The sequence below is a fragment of the Chelonoidis abingdonii genome, chromosome 2 (genome assembly GCF_003597395.2).
Source record: "Chelonoidis abingdonii isolate Lonesome George chromosome 2, CheloAbing_2.0, whole genome shotgun sequence".
Classification (NCBI taxonomy): domain Eukaryota; kingdom Metazoa; phylum Chordata; order Testudines; family Testudinidae; genus Chelonoidis; species Chelonoidis abingdonii.
This window is the reverse complement of record NC_133770.1, coordinates 296,978,984-296,998,381: the sequence shown is the minus strand read 5'-3', so window position 1 is coordinate 296,998,381 and position 19,398 is coordinate 296,978,984. Positions and strand designations below refer to the sequence as shown.

Sequence of the window (19,398 nt, the reverse complement as noted above, 5' to 3'; positions counted from 1 at the left end):
TAATCATCCTAGTGACTGGAGTTCCCTCCCCCGGAGAGGTAACCTCAGTGCGAGAGGATACCCTAACACCATCTGGAAGGAGGGTCCCAACTATGGGAAGGTTTCCCTCTACTCCCATTGACTGCTCTACTTCCCTGGACCTTTCATCTTCCTCAACAGTGCAGGGGCTGTCTGACCGAAGGTGGGACAATTCTACAGTGTCCTGGAAAGCATCAGCAACATACCTCTCTGCCTCCCTTGGCTCTTCCAGTTCCGCCACCCTGGCTTCCAAAGCCCGTACGCAGTCTCTGAGGGCCAGGAGCTCCTTGCACCGAATGCACACATATGCCACCGCCCACAGGACAGGTAATCATACATACTGCACTCGGCGCAATAAACTGGGTAGCCCCCACCCTGCTGCTGGGCTTCTGCCTGCAATCTCTCCTCCAGCTACCTAGTTAATGAAAGGGTATTGTTTAAATCAAGAAGTTTTGAATATAGTTTAGTTTACAGGTTTTAAAGAACAGCAAGTGAACCTTGCCCCCTTCCCACTCCCCTTCCAAGCGCCCTGGTCACTTGCGCACTGCTTTATAAAGCCCTGGCCTTGTTGATAGCCCCGCTCACTGACTAAGGCTCAGCCAATTAATAGAGGCTTCTAGCTTTAAAACCTTACTTTGAAGCTCACAGCTTCCAACTGCCAGCCACAGAACACGATCCTTCAATCCACCAACCAGACAGACCAACACAAGCTCAGCACACAGCAAGTAACCCCCAAACACAAACACACACTACAGACAGCCACTTACCCCAAGGGTGCTTCATTTGCTCCTCCTTCACCTGGAGAACTCCCTTGTGAAACACCCTGTTAGCAGCCCTGGTCACAAAGCTTAAAGCATTATTATGGATTGAGTACTTGTCAGGGCATTCACAACTGTGCAGTCTAGTGAGGAAGGTCCCAGCCCCAAGGCACTTACAGTCTAAGTAACTGACGGAGTTCCTCTGTGAATCATAGACTCATAGGGTTAGATGGGACAACAAAGGACATTAAGTCTAACCCCTTGCCAGGATGCAGGATTTGTTGTGAACTGCATTGGTGTCCTTCAATGAACTGCATTGTCATTCTTTACCTGAGATGTGCCACGTTCTATAACTGGAAGGGCTGTTGCTTTTGGCTTGCTGCGTCTTTGTCACATTGTGTTTCACTCAAATTTTCCCTTTCTTCTCCAACAACAAGGTCAGGAGAAAAGAAGACAGAGGAAGAGCTCTGCCTGGGAAAGTGGAAAGCCTGTAGCGCACTCTGGTTCTGGATTTCCATACGTCCAAGTACACAGAGCGCTATGGTCTGTTTCCGTTGCATTGGGCTTCTGGAGCGCTCATTCTGAAGCTTGTTGTAAAGTAGGCAAGCTAACATTACCAGCTTTTAACAGTTGAGGAAAACAAAACTCAGCGGGCAAAGTGACTTGCCTAAGGCTAAGCACAGTGGCAGAGATCAGGACAGCGCCAACTCTCCCAACTGGAACTCTGGGTAGCAGGGACAGGTGAAACCCATCACATTTGAGTGAGAAGTCTGACGTCAATGAGCTGCACCCATTTATACCCCTTGGGGAATTGGCCCTATGACTACTGATGGCTTTTCCCCTACCGTAGATGATGTTGTCAGCACAAGATAGCGCTCATCGAGTAGAAATTGCAGGGTAGCTGCGGTAACGCTGGTAACAGCAGTGGAGGCACGACTGAGCCATGCTATGTACATACCGATTGGTTTTATGTGGGCTTGTCCTCAGTGTGGTTCAGCCATGCCTCCTCTGCTGGAACTAGTGCAACCATGGCTACGCTGCAATTTATACACGTGTGCACACATGCAGGGGAATCAAACGTGTGTAGCCAAAGCCTTAGTGCACGTGGTCATTGGAAAGCACTTACAGTGAGGAGTAAGGGGGCAAATCCCACTCTGCTGGGACTTCACTCATTTCACTGGCTTTACACTAAAGCAGAGGTTTCTTTCAATGGTGCAGTCTAGGGCTCCATCATTTCAGGTGTGGCTGGCCCAAATCCTGCTGCTCTTCTGCCTTACTCTGGAATTAAAAAAACATCTGAGCTTTTGCTCCCTGGTGAGTTTCTTCCTAGCTTGTGGGGACAGGAATCTGGTTCTGCTTCTTTCAGCAATGAAAGTTTTCTCCCATCAGCCACATGGCATTTTTTCTGAGCTGGGATTCTTGCTATCTTTTATGCATTAATAATGTAACCCTTCTGCCAGGTGGTGTCAGCAGTCACAAGGGCTGGGTTCAGTATCTAGGGGTTCCTCAGAACCGGCTCAAGCCCCCAGCCAGTAACTTGGGAAAATTACACAACATCCCCGGGCACCTCTCAGAGGCAATCCTTCCCCATTTGCAAGCAGGGAGTCTGTGTTTAACAAAAGAAAACTTTTATTAACAGAGAAAGGGAATCCAGGCTTAATCTAGGAAAATACTACAACTAGGGTGACCAGATGTCCTGATTTTATAGGGACAGTCCCGATTTTGGGGTCTTTTTCTCACATAGGCTCCTATTACCCCCCACCCTTATCCCGAATTTTCACATTTGTTGTCTGGTCACCCTAACAACAACCAGGATTCGAAAGCATATAACCACAAGCAAACGCCCACCCCACAGAACATCGGGCAGTGTCCTTTGCCTCAGTTTCCCACCTTGTGGTGTGAAAGTCCGATGAAAGAATGTCCCGTATAACACAGCATGCCCACTTCTCTCCACTGCACCCCACTCACACTTGGTTGTCCTTGGTTACCAGAGACCCAGAGCTCAGAGGTGCCTTCAGGTGAGTCGGCCTTGCCCCCTCTGCAACTAGCTCAGGGCTACTGCCATTGTTATTATCGCCACTTCTGTGTGCTACTTGCTGCGGCTAGCTCAGCTGCTGCTCACGCCCACGTCCGCAAAGCCACATTCTGATGTTCCCCCACTTAGCCCATAGCTCGGTGATTTCAGTTCCCAGCAATTTTAAGCAACATCTGCACTACTGCCGCTTTGTTTTCTTTTCCCACAACACTGCCCCCACACCAGACCTCAGGGCTTACCCTTGCCAAAGTCAGATTCAGGACTCACAATTTGTTAGACCACTGTTTATTAGCAAAAGCGCTCTGGTAATACACCCAGAAAATGTGAGCGCCATACAAGGTTCAAACCACCTTATTTATACAGATAAACGGGAGTGAAATTAACAAGATTATGAAGGGAGCAGAACTGATAAAATTTACCAGGGGCTAGACAGATATCTCATGTCCTTATTAATTCTCACCAATCTCCTGTTAATGTCCCACCATCAGTTTAAGTGGATCCATTGTTCAATACCTGTCAACTTTACGTGAACATTCCTCATTTCTGCCTAAAGGAACATATAGCATTTCTTTAATTCATTCTACTTCTACAATACAATTCATTCTACTTTCGCACCCTCTAGAATGCATCATCATCAATGATTGCAGCTCTGCTCATCACTGAACAGAAACAAAGACTCACAGTTGAGTCCAACCAGCTCTTTAAACACTTGGGCAGGAAAGAATACAATGGCTTCAATTACTTTTTAGGCAAAGGATATGGCTACACTGCCATCAAACATCTCCACTGGTCCGTGTTGGTTGATTTGGGCTAGTGGAGAGTTGGCCTTAGGGCCAGTAAAATTGCAGGGTGGAAGCTTGGGCTGGAACCCACCTTCTGGGCCCCTCACCGCTCATGGAATCCCAGAGCCTGGTTCTAGTCCTGCTCCAAACATCAACACTGCATTTGATAGCCCTGCAGCCCAAGCCCCACAAACCCGGGCCAGCCGACACCCACCAGCTGCAGGTGTTTATTGCAGTGTAAACGTATCCTTCACATTCCCCTAGACAAGCCCTAAGACTCAATGGACCACTTTCGGGCTTCCCTATGGATCCTCCTCCCACCCGCCACTGGCTTAACAGCTTTATAAAGTAATTAAAATCTGAGCTGTAGGGTTTTTGTAACCAGGAGCGCCGCCAGCTCTTTTGGCACCATAGGCGGCGGAAGGTCTCGCCCCCAAAATACCGCCAATGACCAGGGCGGCTGAAGATCTGGCTGCCGTACTCGCCACCCCCCCAAATGTTAGCGCCCTAGGTGACCGCGTAGGTCGCCTAATGGGTTGCGCCAGCCCTGTTTGTAACCCAACACTAGCCAAAACTGATCACTTTGGCAAAGCAGCTCTGTCTGCGGAACACCTAGGCAGAGAGGGTGTGTCTGTGCAAATACAGTCTGCTCCTGAGGTCTTTTCCCCTAGTGTGTCACTAGATGTCAGGGGTGAGCTTATTCAGACCCTGCTTATAATAACATTGCTGAATTTGGTGATAGTCAAAAATGCCAGGTTAATTGCCCTAGAGACTATAATCCTCTGTATACCTACAGGGCAGATTTCCAGGGCAAGCATCCCAGCCCCACCCTAAATGGGATTAGAGAAGGCAGTTCCGGCTCCATGGCCCATTTAGTCCTCAGGCTCTGGGCTAGGTTAGCAACAAGGTTGCTAGGAAATGAGCCAAGCCAACCCAATTCTTTGTCCATGGGCCACTGGAGGGCCATCAGATGTTACCCACTACCTTCCTTGTGATACTTGCCATACTAATGGGGAAGTTTGACATTTATCTGCTACACTGTACATGTATAGACTGCTCAGTTTTTCTCCTTGAGTATTTTACTCTTGTAAGGATGTCTAGATGTTGAGGCTAAAATGAGCCATTATGATCATCTAGTCTGGCCTCCCATATAGCACAGGTCAGAGAATTACACCTGAGCATCTTGCAATGACTTTAAACAGCGCAGCTGTGGTATGAAAAGCTAGGCTAACACAGCAGTGCTTCAGCATGAGGGAAGCTTGGACCCTTGACGCTACAACAGATACAGACGTTCCCTGGAAGCCTCTGAATGAAAGCAGGTCTGAGCGCAGTCGGTACCTGGGCTGGAGCTCAGGGTGGAACCCAAAGGCCCCTCTCCAGGCTGTCTGTTGAGAACCACTTTGAAGTGTTTTCTATTTGTCTAGTCAAGTTACAAGGTTGGCTTCCTGGGGGAGGGGCTGACTTCTTCCAGGGATGCTCAAAGGAGGGAAAATGAGCCAGGACAGGATCGGGGCTCTCCTTTCTCCCTCCTCTGCTTAGTACTTGCCACAACCAGGATCTCAACAGCATATATGCAAGGCTGGAAGCTAAATACATAAAAATTAATGCCTCACTTGCTGAATCCAAAGAGAAATGACCTGGCCAAATGAATGATTATTAATGAACAGCCTTCGTTATCCACATGATTGAAATTGGTTGGTCTAGCTGCCCTGATTTAACCTTTTGCACCAGCAACCCAGTCTAAAAGGAGCTATGGGAGACCCATGGGCCTTTCCCCTGCTTTGGGCCGGGGTGAGTTCATAAAGTTGGAGGGATCTTGGCTATCAAATTGCAGTGTTGGGATTTGGAGCCTGGCTGGAACCCAGGCTCTAGAACCTTATGAGTCGTGAGGGTCCCAAATCATGGGCTCCAGCCCAAACCTCTACACTGCAATTTATTGGCCCCACGGCCTGAGCTCCGCAGGCTGGGGCGGTGTAGATTCACACCCCACTTTGCAAGCCCTTAATTAGGCCTGCAGCCACCTACTCCTTAAAATGAATTGCAAGAAGTGAATGAAGTGGATCAGTTGCAGGTTTGGTTGCTAATGAACCTGATCAATTACTCACTCCAAATGTGTCTTATCAGTGAAAATAGGATAAACAACTATTACACTTTGCAGCATGGTCCAGTAGCCTCCAGGACGCCTGGGTTCTATCTCCAGCTCTGTCCCTCACCTGCTATTAGACATTAGGCAAATCCCTTTTCTGGGCCTTAATTTCCCCATCAGTAAAACGAGACTGATACAAAGTGCTCTGAACGCTGTTGATGGAATACATTCTGTCATTAAGCATTAGTATGACTGAACACATACAGTCGGGATCAACAATACTATGCATATTAAACATGGCCACTGCGAAGTGGATCTCAGTCTTGCAAAGTTCAGGTGGGCCTGGGTTACAGAGAAGAGTAAATCACCATGAAGCACATGCCTCTGTTCAACAATTGGTCATTTCTTTGGTATTGCTTTTTTCCATGACTACTGCCCAGTTTTACCAAGCCCTGGATACCCCTGTCATGGTGATGCTGGGTTTAGCCCTTCTGCCCGTCATTTGCAGTTTAAGCTTACAAAGTTTTCCTCTGATAGCAAAACAAAGACATTATTCCAAATGGAGCCAATACGTCTGCTCTTGTCCGGCAATGAGAGATTTCCCAGAGTTTCCTTTCTAACAGGATACTGTGTTCTTGACTGATCATTTATGTGGCCAGCCAATTATGAAAGTCAGTGCAAAGATGGTCTGTCTTAACTGGGCATTACCTGGACACTGTACCTCCCTTAGAATTGAGGTTCTTCTCAATTTTAGGAAGACATATTCGAGTTTAAGGTGTTTTCTAGAACCCGTGTTAGTCTAAAGTGTGCGCACATGAGTGCCTGGCCCCACATTTGAGTGCTTATTTCACAAGTAATTTGCTTTTTCTCTGTTTGACTGGAGAGCAATAGAAAACTCCCACAAATGGAAAATGCTCGTCCATCCCCTCTTTCTTTTAGGGGGACAAGGGGCAGTGAGAAACACTCCCAGCCTCCTCCACTCAGAAATAACTGTGATTGGAACTCGCCCCATCTCCGCTATACAGCAAATTGCATAGAGGAATTTGCAGAAGACAGAAAGAGATGGGCAGTAAAATCCCTGGCGCAAATGCACAAGTGTAAATTAGAGCTTCTCCTGGTCCCTTCAGTATGTACATTTCCCCCATCTCTTCCTCACTTAACCTGACACTCACACACCAAGCTGCAGCATACACTCCTGCCCGTCCATGGCAGAGTCTCTGAAGTAGAGAGGCTGAGGTAGAGAATTCCCTAGCATTTTGTCCCCATCGTGGTTAACCTTGCCATCAGCCTAGGCTTTAATCAAAGCTAGGAAACTGACCTTCAGCTAATGATCCTTATTTGGCCTCCACTTCATTAGTGGCCGGCCACTTCCAAGACTCAGGCCTTGCAGCGCTCTCATACTTACCTGCCACCCTCCCCACAATCGCTCCAGAAAGAGCACTGTTGCCCCTGAAACACTGCACAGTGTGGCAAAGTACCTGCCTCTCCTTTTGTTAGCTCAGTCCTTCTTAGCCTCGGAGACACAGGCTTGGGCAAAATAAAAGAAAAAAAACCCTTCCCAATCTCACAGGGTCTGGCTGATCCCTTCTCAGCCAGCCCCTTGCTCTAGTTTCCTCTCCTTCTGGGGAGAATGCAATCTGCCTTGCAAGAAGAGTCTCAGAGTTCAGCTGCCCCTACTTGCTGGCAGCTACTCTGCTTCTCTCTTCCTCCCCCCCCTTGCTTCCCTGCCAGGGAGGATTTAAAAAGGTCTCCAGCAATTGGGGCCAGCTGAACCTAATTAGTTCCCTGATAACCCCTGTCCCAGCTGAACCTTATTCCTCCAGGGCTAAGCCTTCCGGGACCAATTACTACCCCTCTCCTGGTAGCTAATTGTCCTGAATTTGCCACAACAGCTAACCAGACAAAAAGTCAGAGCTTAGTCTTTACTACAACTCAGGCTGTGGTCTCCCTACCCACTTCCAGTGAGTAATGTGGACCACATGATTTCGCAGGACCCGAAGAACTGTTTCCAATACCTCTTTGGAGTAAGAACCTGTGGTAGATCTTCTGAAATTTCGTGGCAGTATTTAGGATCATTTGGCCAGAGTGGCAGTGTATGTTCCTTCATTCACCACCTTAGTGGGAGGTGGCATGTCCTAGTGGACAGGGCACTAAATAAGGCCTCAGGAGATCTGCAGTCTCTTCCAAGCTCTCCTCTGTACCTCAGGCAAGACTGCCTATGTTTCCCTTTCCCACCTTCTCTTTGTTTAGATTATACAATCGCTGGGGCAAGATCAGCCTCTTCTGATGGGTTTGTACATTCCTAGCACAATAGGGCCCTCTGTTTAGTTGGGATTTCTATCAAGTGTGTCCCAGTAGCTATCAAGAAAGATGTCTTCGATCTACAAAATCAATACAGTACAGCTGGCTTCAGTGGAAGGTTTCTTCATGGTTCTAATATGCCTCAACATTGTGCTGGAGGGCATCTGTAGGCATGAGAGACAGTTTTAGTCTCCATGGCCTATTCACCCTTTGTGATGAGAATGCCTGTGAATGGGATAATTAGTGTTAATGGAGAAGGGCTAGTGTCGGCTTTGGTTTGTTTGTGGAGGGAATTGAAGGTGGAAAGTGGCACTAAGAACTGGTCTGAGACCCCAGTTCATCCCGTGCAGGCCCCCAAACAGCCAGCCAACATTATTAGCATTTGTCATTAGCTATTAGCATTTGTCACATAGGATGGATACAGCATCACACATCTCTAGGGCTTTGATTCAGACTTGTTCCAGCTTGGCTGCTCCCAAGCTCCTGACCCACCTGTCAACCTATCTCCAAACCTAAACTCTGTCAGTCACCTTCGGACCATGGACTCAGAGGGAAAAGAGCAAGTTTTCCCATTGGAAGAGAATCCCCAAAACTTAAGGAATTAAATCATAGAATCATAGAATATCAAGGTTGGAAGAGACCTCAGGAGATCATCTAGTCCAACCCCCTGCTCAAAGCAGGACCAACACCAACTATATCATCCCGACCAAGACTTTGTCAAGCTGGGTCTTAATAAGCCTGTCCATTTTTGCCTCGGGTGGGTTGGTGTCCTTATCCTCTTCCCTAACTTTAGCCATCATAGTTGGGTCCCTGCATGGCAACTACTCTCCTTCAAGTGGCGGATGGGACACTCTCCACGTTTGTTCAGTTCTGCCCCTTCAGTGACTAGACAGACAGCGGTTCAGTGGCAGGGCTGCGGCAATAAGAAAGAAATCAGCATTAAGCCGCAGTCTTTATACCTTTAAGCATGGACAGTCTCACACTTGAGCCACCTTGGGACCATTATCCTGGCACTCTTAAAACAATCTGCCAATACCGGTGCTATTGGAATACTGATGTTATCAATGGCCAGTATCATTGTGCCACATGCTAACTCCAGCTGGATTGATGTGACCTTACCTCATAAAGACCTTTGAGGGGACCATACGCTCAGCATGAAAAAATGGAAATTTCCAATGTCTTGGAAGATGGTAGGACAAGGCGCAATGGCTGGAAGTTAAGGAAGGAAAAGTTCAAGCTAAACAATAGGATAATGTTCTTAATGGTAATAGCAACTGGGCAGTGGCTTTGATTCCTAGGTGACATGGTTGAGGCAACACATTGCAAGATATTTAGGAAGAAGTCATCAGTGGGAGAACATGGGACACTGTCCCACAGAGGGTAGGTGCTAGAGGTGGTTAAATTGGTTGAGCAAAGCAAACTCTTTGGCCCTTACTGTCTACAGGTGAAATTCCACAATTCTAAACTACATTGGAAACCCAGCTGGGGTTTTGCCTGTGAAAGAACAGCAGGATTTATCCTTGCAACTCTCTGCTGGCCACCAATACATGCCTAACCCTCATCTGCCAGATGTCCTTGGTACAAGATGTGGAAGCAGGCCTTTAAGAAGAAGACATGACTAGAATTTATACGTTTTTTATTAGAAATAAGACACATTTATTTGTGCTCTGAAAACTGTACAGAAAAAACTGACGAACACAGAAATAAGGGAGGTGAAAATGGGAGGGGCAGAGAAGGGTGAGGAGAAAACAGTATTAACCAGAGAAACTCAGCAGAAAAAGTAGAATATCAACAGTTATTAAACAAACATTTATCTCTGTAATTACATAACACTGTTAATGTCCTGCAGCTTGGCTGGGATGAAAGGAGCAGGTGGGAAAGGTTTGGAAGAGGAGGGAGGGGAGATTGGTTGGGTAGCGAAGGGGAAAAAAGAATTAAAACACAGTAGAAAGATATTTGTATGCTAAAATCATTATGTGTAATTATAATAATGACAATATTCTACAACCTGGCATTTATGAGAGGCCTTTGTGCTTTCCTGTTTCATAGAATAATCTAAAATCTGACAATTACATCACAGTTTTTATAAGTAATTTTTTTTTACTATTTGGATTTTCTAATTTTTTTAAAATTTTATTTTATTTTTAATATTATACAGCTAATGACAAGATAAATGCCATTATACTTTAAAAAAACTAAACCGTGTGGCCTGAAATTAAATTTTAAAAATGCTTGCATATCAAGCAACCGCTGTCGGCGGGGGGAGCACAATTTGATTTCATTGATTGTTTTAAATTTTGTTCCCGTCTTTAGCTTTTTCCTAAAAAAAGAAACACACACACACACACACACACATAAATCAAACCCTGATCTAGATTAGCTTCTGTTTTGGCTCAATGTGATGTTTCACAATTAGGTGCTCAGCAATAGCCATTTCTAGAGTTGGTGGAAATTGATCAAAAGTGAGATGAAAATTTTTGGTGAAACAAATTTGGTGAAAAAGAATTGATGAAAATGATGTTACGTGAGGACTTCTGATTAAAATCTTTCATAAAAAAAACAACATTTGATCATGGAAAAATGCTGATGGAAATTATTTTGTTTAAAATGTTCAGATGAAAAAAAGTGGACAACTTTCTGGAGGGACAAAAATGTTTTGTGCAAAAACCATTTGACTTTTTTGTGTGTAAAAATACTAATGAACTTTTTTCATGAAAAAATTGAGGAAAATTTTTCATGAAAAAAACATTGATGCACAATTTTTGATGGAAAAATGTCCCCATTTTGTGTCCAGCTCTACCTATTTCCTTTTCTTCCACTAGCACCAGAAAGCTGTGTCCCAGCTCTGTGAAGTGGTGAAGACAGGGTGGAGTGTAAGGAGAACAACCAGCCAGTGACCTGAATACAATAAAACAAAACATTCCAACCTATTGCACACGAGTGCCTGAGTGTTCCTCACCATCCCAATCTTTCCACAGGGGACTCCCCACTCAACGTTTGGAAAGTGACATCCTTGCCCCACACGTGCATGGAACCAAGCTACAGAAAGATATTTGAAATGACAAGAGCCAAAGAAAGAAAAGATCTCGGGTTTCAAGTTCTGTTTTTATTGAAGAAAAGAAAAGAAGAAGAAAAAATAGATTTTTTTCCAAGTGTATGTTACTCATTTATCAGTTTGTCTCAATGTCCTACGGCAATATTCTCCGTATACTGAACGTCTTCAGGTGCATAAACAGGTCACTGTGGCTTCCAGGGGAGGTGGCTGGAAATAAGATGAATCTCAAAACAAAACAAAACAAAACAAAAAAAGGAAAAGACAATGAGGCCATGTGAACCTTTACGCAAGGTTCGCATTGAGTTTATCTCTTTGTTTTTAACAGTCAATGAAATGATCTACATTCTTTTTATTGTTTTTTTAACGTCTCTATCTGGAGACGAGATGAATGGGTTTGTTGTTGACTTAAGAGAAGGTCTCTTCCCATTCTGCACATCCCACACTTCAGAGAGTTCAGGAAGTCCTCTGCAGAGGGACTGGGGGAAATACCCACCACGCCACTCTTGCTAGCCATATGCTGCAACCATTATATCTGGCCTCTCCCCAATAGCATCCTCTGAGCTGGCTTGTGTAGATCCATGGCTGAGAACCTAATTTTTCAGATTGGAGTGCAGTGGTCTTCTTGATCACAGGATGCAACAGCTTGGTAACTCCAGTTCCCTTTTTCTCCGAAAAGCTGGGCCAGGGGAGACAGAAGTGATCAGGACATGTCTCTCTCACTCCCACCGCCATGCAATGGGACATCATAAACCAGCCATCACTGAGCTTTCCCCTGGAGCCTTTGGCCAGCCAGCATCCTGGCTGGGTTTTGGCTGAATTAATCCCTGCTCCTTGTTCCCCCCAAGACAACTCCAATCCTCTTGGCCTTTCTGCTGCCATATTTGCTCCCAGGTTCCTTTCGTTGCTCCCAGTTCCAGAGCAGGAAGACTCAACATACTGGCGATGGCTCCTCGTCATCCTCTCGCCACTAAAGTGTCGTGTTGATTTTGTTCCCCACCCTCCCCACCCATTCCCCCTTCTTTTACGTTTACAGGCTCATGTCCTCTTTGGGCCTCCCCAGAGAAGATCGCGTTGTTCTGTACCTACTGCTACTAAGTTCTATAAAGTAATATTCCCCCTTCTCTGCTGAGAACAATACAAAAGTTACTTCTTTTTACCAAAGGTTTCAAAAGAAACCAAACACTCTTCCTCACTCGGTTTCAATTGAATTTAATCATCTTTTAAAATTTTGTTTGTTTTGTTTGCTTTTCCAGAAAAAAAGTCCCTTTTTTCCTTTCTGCTCAGACCTCCGTCTGAAGGTCAATAATGTCTTGTCCCACCAGAGGGATGGTGGCACCTGTTTTCTCCCACTCTACAGTTTTTAGTTCTAAGGGAGACTGTGATAAAGGTTCCATGTCCTTTTTAACCCATGATGGTGGCGAGTGGACCTTCCTGATTCCTTCCCAGGGTCTCTTGTTTGGTGTCTGCTGTTTTTCTTGCTGCAAAGCAAAGGGAAGAAAGACAGAGAAAGAGGAAAAAAAGAAAGTTACTGCCAGTCCTGAAAACACTACCCTTCACACACAAGATTTCTTCTTTCAGAGTAGCAGCCGTGTTAGTCTGTATCCGCAAAAAGAACAGGAGTACTTGTGGCACGTTAGAGACTAACAAATTTATTTCAGCATGAGTTTCCTGAGCTACAGCTCACTTCTTCTATGCATCCGAAGAAGTGAGCTGTAGCTTACGAAAGCTCATGCTGAAATAAATTTGTTAGTCTCTAAGGTGCCACAAGTACTTCTGTTCTTTTTGTAGATTTCTTCTGTCTTTTTTAAAGGTAGGGCTAGGTGAAGATTTTCTATCACAATTCTTTCTGGAAAGAAAATTAGTTTTTCAAATAAACAAGGGTTTGTTTTGTGCAAAATGGCTGCTTGCCACGGAAAATGTCAGTTTTTCCACAAAATACTGAACACCGAAATATTTCAGTTTTCAGATGAATATTTTCAGTATTTGAATTTCCATTAAAAAAAAATTCAAACATTTCCATGGAAAATTTAGATGAAAATTATTTAATTTTATTTTTCATAGAAATTTTTGCATAAAAATCATTTTTTTCACCAGCTTTATTTAAAAGGCCACAGTACATCTCTATATATCTAGAACTAAATCCACATCCAATAAAAATCTCACCAATGTAATTGCTTCTTTTACTGATGATACCTGTCATGATTAAAGGCTCAATTCTGCAAAACTGAAATCAATAGTAGTTTTCCCACTGACTCCACATGGTGCTTTTGGGGCTTGATCCACTACTATGTACGTGCAACTTTACGCCAGTGTGACACCACTGCAATCAACCCATGAATGGCATTTTGAATTTTCTGCAAACATATTGTGCAATACTGTAGTATATTTTATAGCGGTTGCCAGGGGTTTCATAATCTGTGGTGTGTTCTCATTTGAATGAAAACACATGCATAGATAATATTTTCAATTAGCATTCCATAAAGCTTCCCTGCCCCTTTCCCTTTTTAAAGAGATGCTTTTCACACTTTATCAGCCCTACAAAGCACCCAAACATTAGAATAAAATGGGTTCTCCAAGACACAATAGCAGTATGAAATTCTCTGCAAACCACTTGCCACGGAAAAGGGTTTGGTCTGGAAGACATGGACAAAAAGAAAAGATGATTCAGGTTATGAGGAGGAAGAAAAATGGGGAGAAGGCAAGAAGATGTACATGCAGGTCAGATGCACCCAGATCCACCCTATAGTCCTTGTGCCGTTATTCAGAGGTATTGACTGGAAGAATCACATCCACACACTGAACTGTGGTGTTTTAGTGTTCTTCCTATGCGTGATGTTGTGGGGAGAGCCACAAATCAAAAGCTTAGAGCTCTGTCTGCCTATCTAAGCTAGCCACCTGCCATGGGGTCTACTCCTCACTCTACCATGACTATCAAGACACTTTCAAATTTAAGATTGCCAGGGACCTTCTGGGGAAGTGAGTCCAGTCCCCTGCTATTGCTATTGTCAGATAACCCCCTTAGTTAACCTAGCAAGCTGGATCTTCCAACTAGTTAGGTTTCTTGCTCCCACTGCTCCTACTGGGAGGCTGTTCTAGAACCCCACTCCTCTAGTGCAGCGGTCGGCAACCTTTCAGAAGTGATGTGCCAAGTCTTCATTTATTCACTCTAATTTAAGGTTTCGTGTGCCGGTAATACATTTTAACGTTTTTAGAAAGTCTCTTTCTATAAGTCTATAATATATAACTAAACTATTGTTGTATGTAAAGTAAATAAGGTTTTTAAAATGTTTAAAATGCTTCATTTAAAATTAAATTAAAATACAGAGCCCCCGGATTGGTGGCCAGGACCCGGGCAGTGTGAGTGTCACTGAAAATCAGCTCACGTGCCGCCTTCAGCACACGTGCCATAAATTGCTTACCCCTGCTCTAGTGGTTAGAATCCTTCTTCTAATTTCCATTCAAAATTTACTCTTGGACAGATCAGCCCCATTTGTTCTAGGGATATGAAGAACTGGGAACTACCCTGAGACCCAGCCAAGTCATCTGAACAGATGACGCAAGCCAGCATTTAAAGTGTGGTTTTCAGAAGCCAGGGAGAGGAGCAGCCAGGGGAAGCTTGCCTTTCCTGTTCTGTTTGTGTGGCCAGACAGAGGTAGCCAGCCTGCCTGCATGTCAGCTCCACCCCAAATCACATAAAAAACATTCAAATACACTAAATATAAGGAGAACAGCTCCTGTCACTGACACAGCTGCCTCTGAGGTGGGCCATGCTGCACAACAGTTTGATATGCACAGTGCAGAAGAATATCATCTCCAACTGGATCTTGGTAGACTGAACACACATTGCTGAGTTGACTAGTGGCCCAGACGCTGGGGCTCAAACATCCCTTGCTCTTCGCAAAAAGACCAGTGGGGATCAGTGCTTAGTTCCAGTGCCCTTTTTCACCTCACCTCCATGTGGAAATGATTAAAATTGAGTCTCTGTGTCCCTGGGACCATTTAGCTTCTTACATAAGATGGCCACTTCTACTTAGTATGGTAATGTCTTAACGGAGTTTCTGAGCAGAATGAAAGTCCCACCAATCCACAGCAAAGAAAAACCTGAGGAGAGAATTGTGTGATCCTCCTGCAAACTGCTGTGGCGCTGGCCTCAGGTCTAAGACCTCAGGGAGAGCCAGGAAGCTGCATAAAGAGAAACTGCAAGTGAAGAGGGGCTGCACTACCTATCATTCAAACAGATGGAATCATTACTCTGGCCTGACACATTCCATGGGCTTGTTGCTCCTAGGAGATAAAAACATGTATCCTCTCCTGGCTGGTGACAGCTTGGCTGAGCGGATTTCTTTCACAGAGCGGCCCAACGCTGGCATGACACTTGGTGTGAGTGTGGCAGGAGGAAGGCCGCAGATCTTTGCAGTGTCTACCTGTGCCTCTGTAACCTCTGGGAGGGGAACAAATGTACTGATGCCTCAACTCTCTTGTCTCCCCCAACATCTCGGCTGGTCTGGTGGAAGTAGAGACCAGTGGGTGATGTGCTGGCCCTAGTGGAGTCAATGGTAAAATCCCACTGACTTCAGTGGGGCCAAGATTCCCTTTGCTTTGTTTAAAGTCTCACTCATTTGCTGAGGGCTTCCATTTTAGTTACTAATCTTAAAATGGCTGGATTAACTGGGTGGGGGTGATGATTTCAGAGCTCATGAATGGGGGTTAATTGATAGCCGCAGAGAATGATATGCTCTAACCACTCAAGAGACAGCACAGCAGCAGCTCAAGCTTCTCCCATGTGCATCCATTCTGTCCTTGAGGGAGCTCTTCTGGGCTGAGAATACAGGTTAAGGTTGTCAATGCTTTGTCAGAGATTTGGATGCTCCACTGGGGCCTCTCTGGATCCATTAGGTGGCTTTGAAAATCCAGCCAGAATATATTCTCCTTGGCCCCTTCAATTCTGGGGCCTTGCTCTGCAGAAATGTCCAACAAAGACTGCAGCCCTTTGCCGCTCTGATCTTCCTTGGTACGTCTCAGTCCGTGCCCACTTTGTGAAACCTCCCCAGCACAAATGGCAATACACAGATGAGTTTGCATGCAAGTTTGTCTTTCATGACGTGTCCTAGAAATTATTTTCTGCCCTAAACTGTTGTGTTGCTGTTGGCTCTTAAAACAACTACTACTTTCCATTCCGGAAGGGAAGACATTTCAGTGATAGCTGAAATGATTCCTATATGTCACACAGAGTTTATCAATGAGCTGGTCTATAGCTTGGGCATGAAAAATACCATATAAATGAACGATGATAGGTCAGGTTATTTAAAAATGGGTGCCCAATGGTAGGCTCCTAAGATCATATTTTGGCACCTCAATAAGTGGCTTGATTGTCAAAAGTGCTGAGTACCCAATAGCTCCCAATGACTTCAGCTGTTTGACACAGCTGAATATTTTTTGTGAAATTGTTTCGATTTCAATGAAAATTTGTTGGAAAGCAATTGAATCCTTTTGAATCAAAGCCTTTCAATTTTTTTCTTAAATTAATTTTCATTTCCAAATTTACTTTATTTCTTATTAAAATATAAAAAGGGTTGACATCAAAGCTGAATGTTTCAACTTTAGAGAAACAAAATGGGTCAACTGACCCGAAACAGTTTTTTACATATTTTTTTTCATCAAACAATTTAAAGTGTTGGGTGTTTGTCCCAGCCTGGGATGAAATATTTTTCAAACTCTCAAAATGTTTCATGGGACAGAAAATCCATTTTCCAACCAGTTCTACTGCTGCTTCCTCTTCAGCTGCATGTAATATAACCTACCACGGTCACTGCAGCCCAGATCCCCAGGCTGGGGAGACTGTGCACAACCAAAGAAACGTAGGCAGCATTGATGCACCTGGCCCATCACACAGGCTCATCGTTAAGGAAGGAAAGGGAGTCTAGAATACCAAGCAGCAAATCCCGATGTGCCAGCACTAAGAGGAACATCAGCAATAAGGAGCCAGGACTCTGACGAAGCAATGGGAACCCTCTCCTCATTGTTTTGATTAGTATTTCATCTACCTGCATAGCTTGGTGATGCCGCACCTGTTCCCAGGAAGCTGTCTGGTTTTCACTATGTTGCACAGCTGTATTTGACTGAAGCACTAACAGTGCAAGGCTCATATTTTCCAGTGTGCCTCTCAATTTCGGGGGCTTCAGTTTCATGGGCACCCAATTTCAGACACCCTGGGCCTGAGTTTAAGTGCTGATCACTTGAAGGCCCCCCCTTGACTTCAACTGAAAATATTTGGATCCAGGTTACGTGCCCCAATGTTACACAGGAAGTCAATGGCTCAGCCAGAATTAGTATCCAGAATACTCTGGGCTACTGCACCTTTGCTCCACCTACTCGACAACTCAGCTTCTTCTCTTTAAAAAAGCACCTGCTGTATGATAGGTTGGGAACCTGGGCAGGGGGTAAGCCCCGAACTTTTGAAAACCATGTAAAGTGCATGATAAGGTCTGTTGTTGATGACAGTCCAGGGATGGTATATGAGTATCAGGGTAGCTGATGGAAAGTATACAGGATGGTGGGTAGTAGATGAGCTATGTGAGGTGCGGGGTTGCTGATGGATGGTATATGGGACACTGGACAGCTTAGAGATATTTAATGACTGAATTAATTAAGGTTCTCTGCAATTTTCATAACAGAATTTATTGTAGCAATTATTACACTTTATGTAGCGTTCCCTGTAAAAGACACTCTAATTTTCCTTTTAACTGTTGCTAATTATTGTTTTATCAAAGCCTTTAAAAAGTGCAGAGAGCGTTACACATATAAATGCCACAGGGATGTCCTGCCTGGGAGTGGGGGACCCCTGCTGAGGGACTCACAATGATTAGAACTGGGTTCCTAGAAGCAGATTCTCTATTTTCCAAATTTGACCCAGAGACCGGCCTTGTAGCTCTGTATGTTCAGCCCACAACTGTGCACTCTGTTATGGCTCAATTTTCCCACCCTGAGGCAACGTCTCCAGCTACCAAGCCAGCTAACAAAAAAAAGGTAGCCAGCAAATGAGTGAATTAGCTCTGACATGCACTCGGATATGCCAGGCGGACACATGGCCCGGACTACTAATTACCTACAACAATATGTTCTTTGGGAAGATCTGAAAAGGCTTTTGAAAGCTCAGGCTGGCAGTGGGCAGAAGGGAAAGAGGGGAGTTTCTCCAGAAGAGCCTTTGATGAGCCTTGGAACCATATGGTACATTTCTGATAATGCAAACCTGTAGCTGAGAGCCACATTTCTAGCAGAGGATATAGAGACACAAAGCAGAGCTCCTCAACCTTGTCCATAACAAGATTCCCACATCCAGATCCTTGCCCCTTGCAGCCTAGAGATATGATTTACAATCATTTCTTCCTTCCACTCTGGGATATGTCAATGAAAGCACCAGTGAAACTGGTACAGTCTCCTGGTGACTGAGCAGGAGGAACTGGTTGCAAAGTGGCTGGATCAAGCCATGTTTGGAGAAGACCACAAGAGGCCAGGGCATAGCCATCTCAGGAACAGCTGAAATTTTTCAGATGAATTATTCACTTGTCATAATACACAGATTCAGGTTAACCAAAACCACTTGTGAATTTGGGTCAAATTCAGTGAATAGTTTTGGCCAACAAGAGGCAAAATTAACACAAAACATTTTGTTTCAACACTTTCTAAGCTACATAGTTCAACTTTTGGTTTCATAATGATATTTCATTTCAAAATTTTGCTAGATTATTTGCAAAAGCAGCCAAACAAAAAAGGATACCCCCCCTTTCCCAAAATAAGCAAAATGAAAAATAAATACATAAAAACTCATTTTGGGTTTAACAAAATTTTTCATTCAATCTGAAGCAAATTCTTTCCCCCTCCCCCAGTTTTTCTGGTTTGGCCACTGAATCAAAAAACTCAATTTTTCACTCAGCTCTACTTAAGAACACCCTCTGTCGGGGACCTGCTGGGGGTCAAGGCTAGAGCTGGGCAAAGCTTTTATGCTTGGTTTCAGAAGTTTTATCTTTCATGCAGTGCCTGCCCCACACTGGGCTCTAAAGGGTTAGTAGAGCCTTAGGGAGTCTGCGCAAGAGGCATTCACTCAGAGAAGGGCTCAAGGGAACAGCCAATCAGGGCCTGGCAGGCCCATATAAAAAGAGCTGCAGTGCAGAGCAGCTCCAGTTGCTTCCTGGAGCTCAAGGAGGGAGAACCGGCTGCCTTGCAGAAGGAGGAGGAAAGCTAGCCCCTTGGAAAGAGCAGTGCTGGGCAGGATCAGGGGAGTGAGACTGAGCTGCTGGCTGACTGCTAAGACTGGCATGCTGAAGCCCTGAGACAAGGGCAGAGAAGGTGCTAGGTCTGCGCGG

General features: G+C 44.9%; 1 protein-coding gene across 4 annotated transcripts in view; it reads right to left on the bottom strand.

The window, feature by feature from the left end:
* Window positions 1-9,599: 9,599 nt before the first annotated feature.
* The window catches only part of LOC116838821 (adhesion G protein-coupled receptor B1), a 177,887-nt gene continuing 168,088 nt past the window's right edge, over window positions 9,600-19,398 (bottom strand). For all 4 annotated transcript variants that reach the window (XM_032804392.2, XM_032804369.2, XM_075063294.1 and 1 more), the window contains one exon: window positions 9,600-12,513. In XM_032804392.2, the coding sequence (XP_032660283.2) occupies window positions 12,316-12,513 (198 nt within the window). In that variant the 3' untranslated portion in view covers window positions 9,600-12,315. The remainder of the gene's footprint in view (window positions 12,514-19,398) is intronic.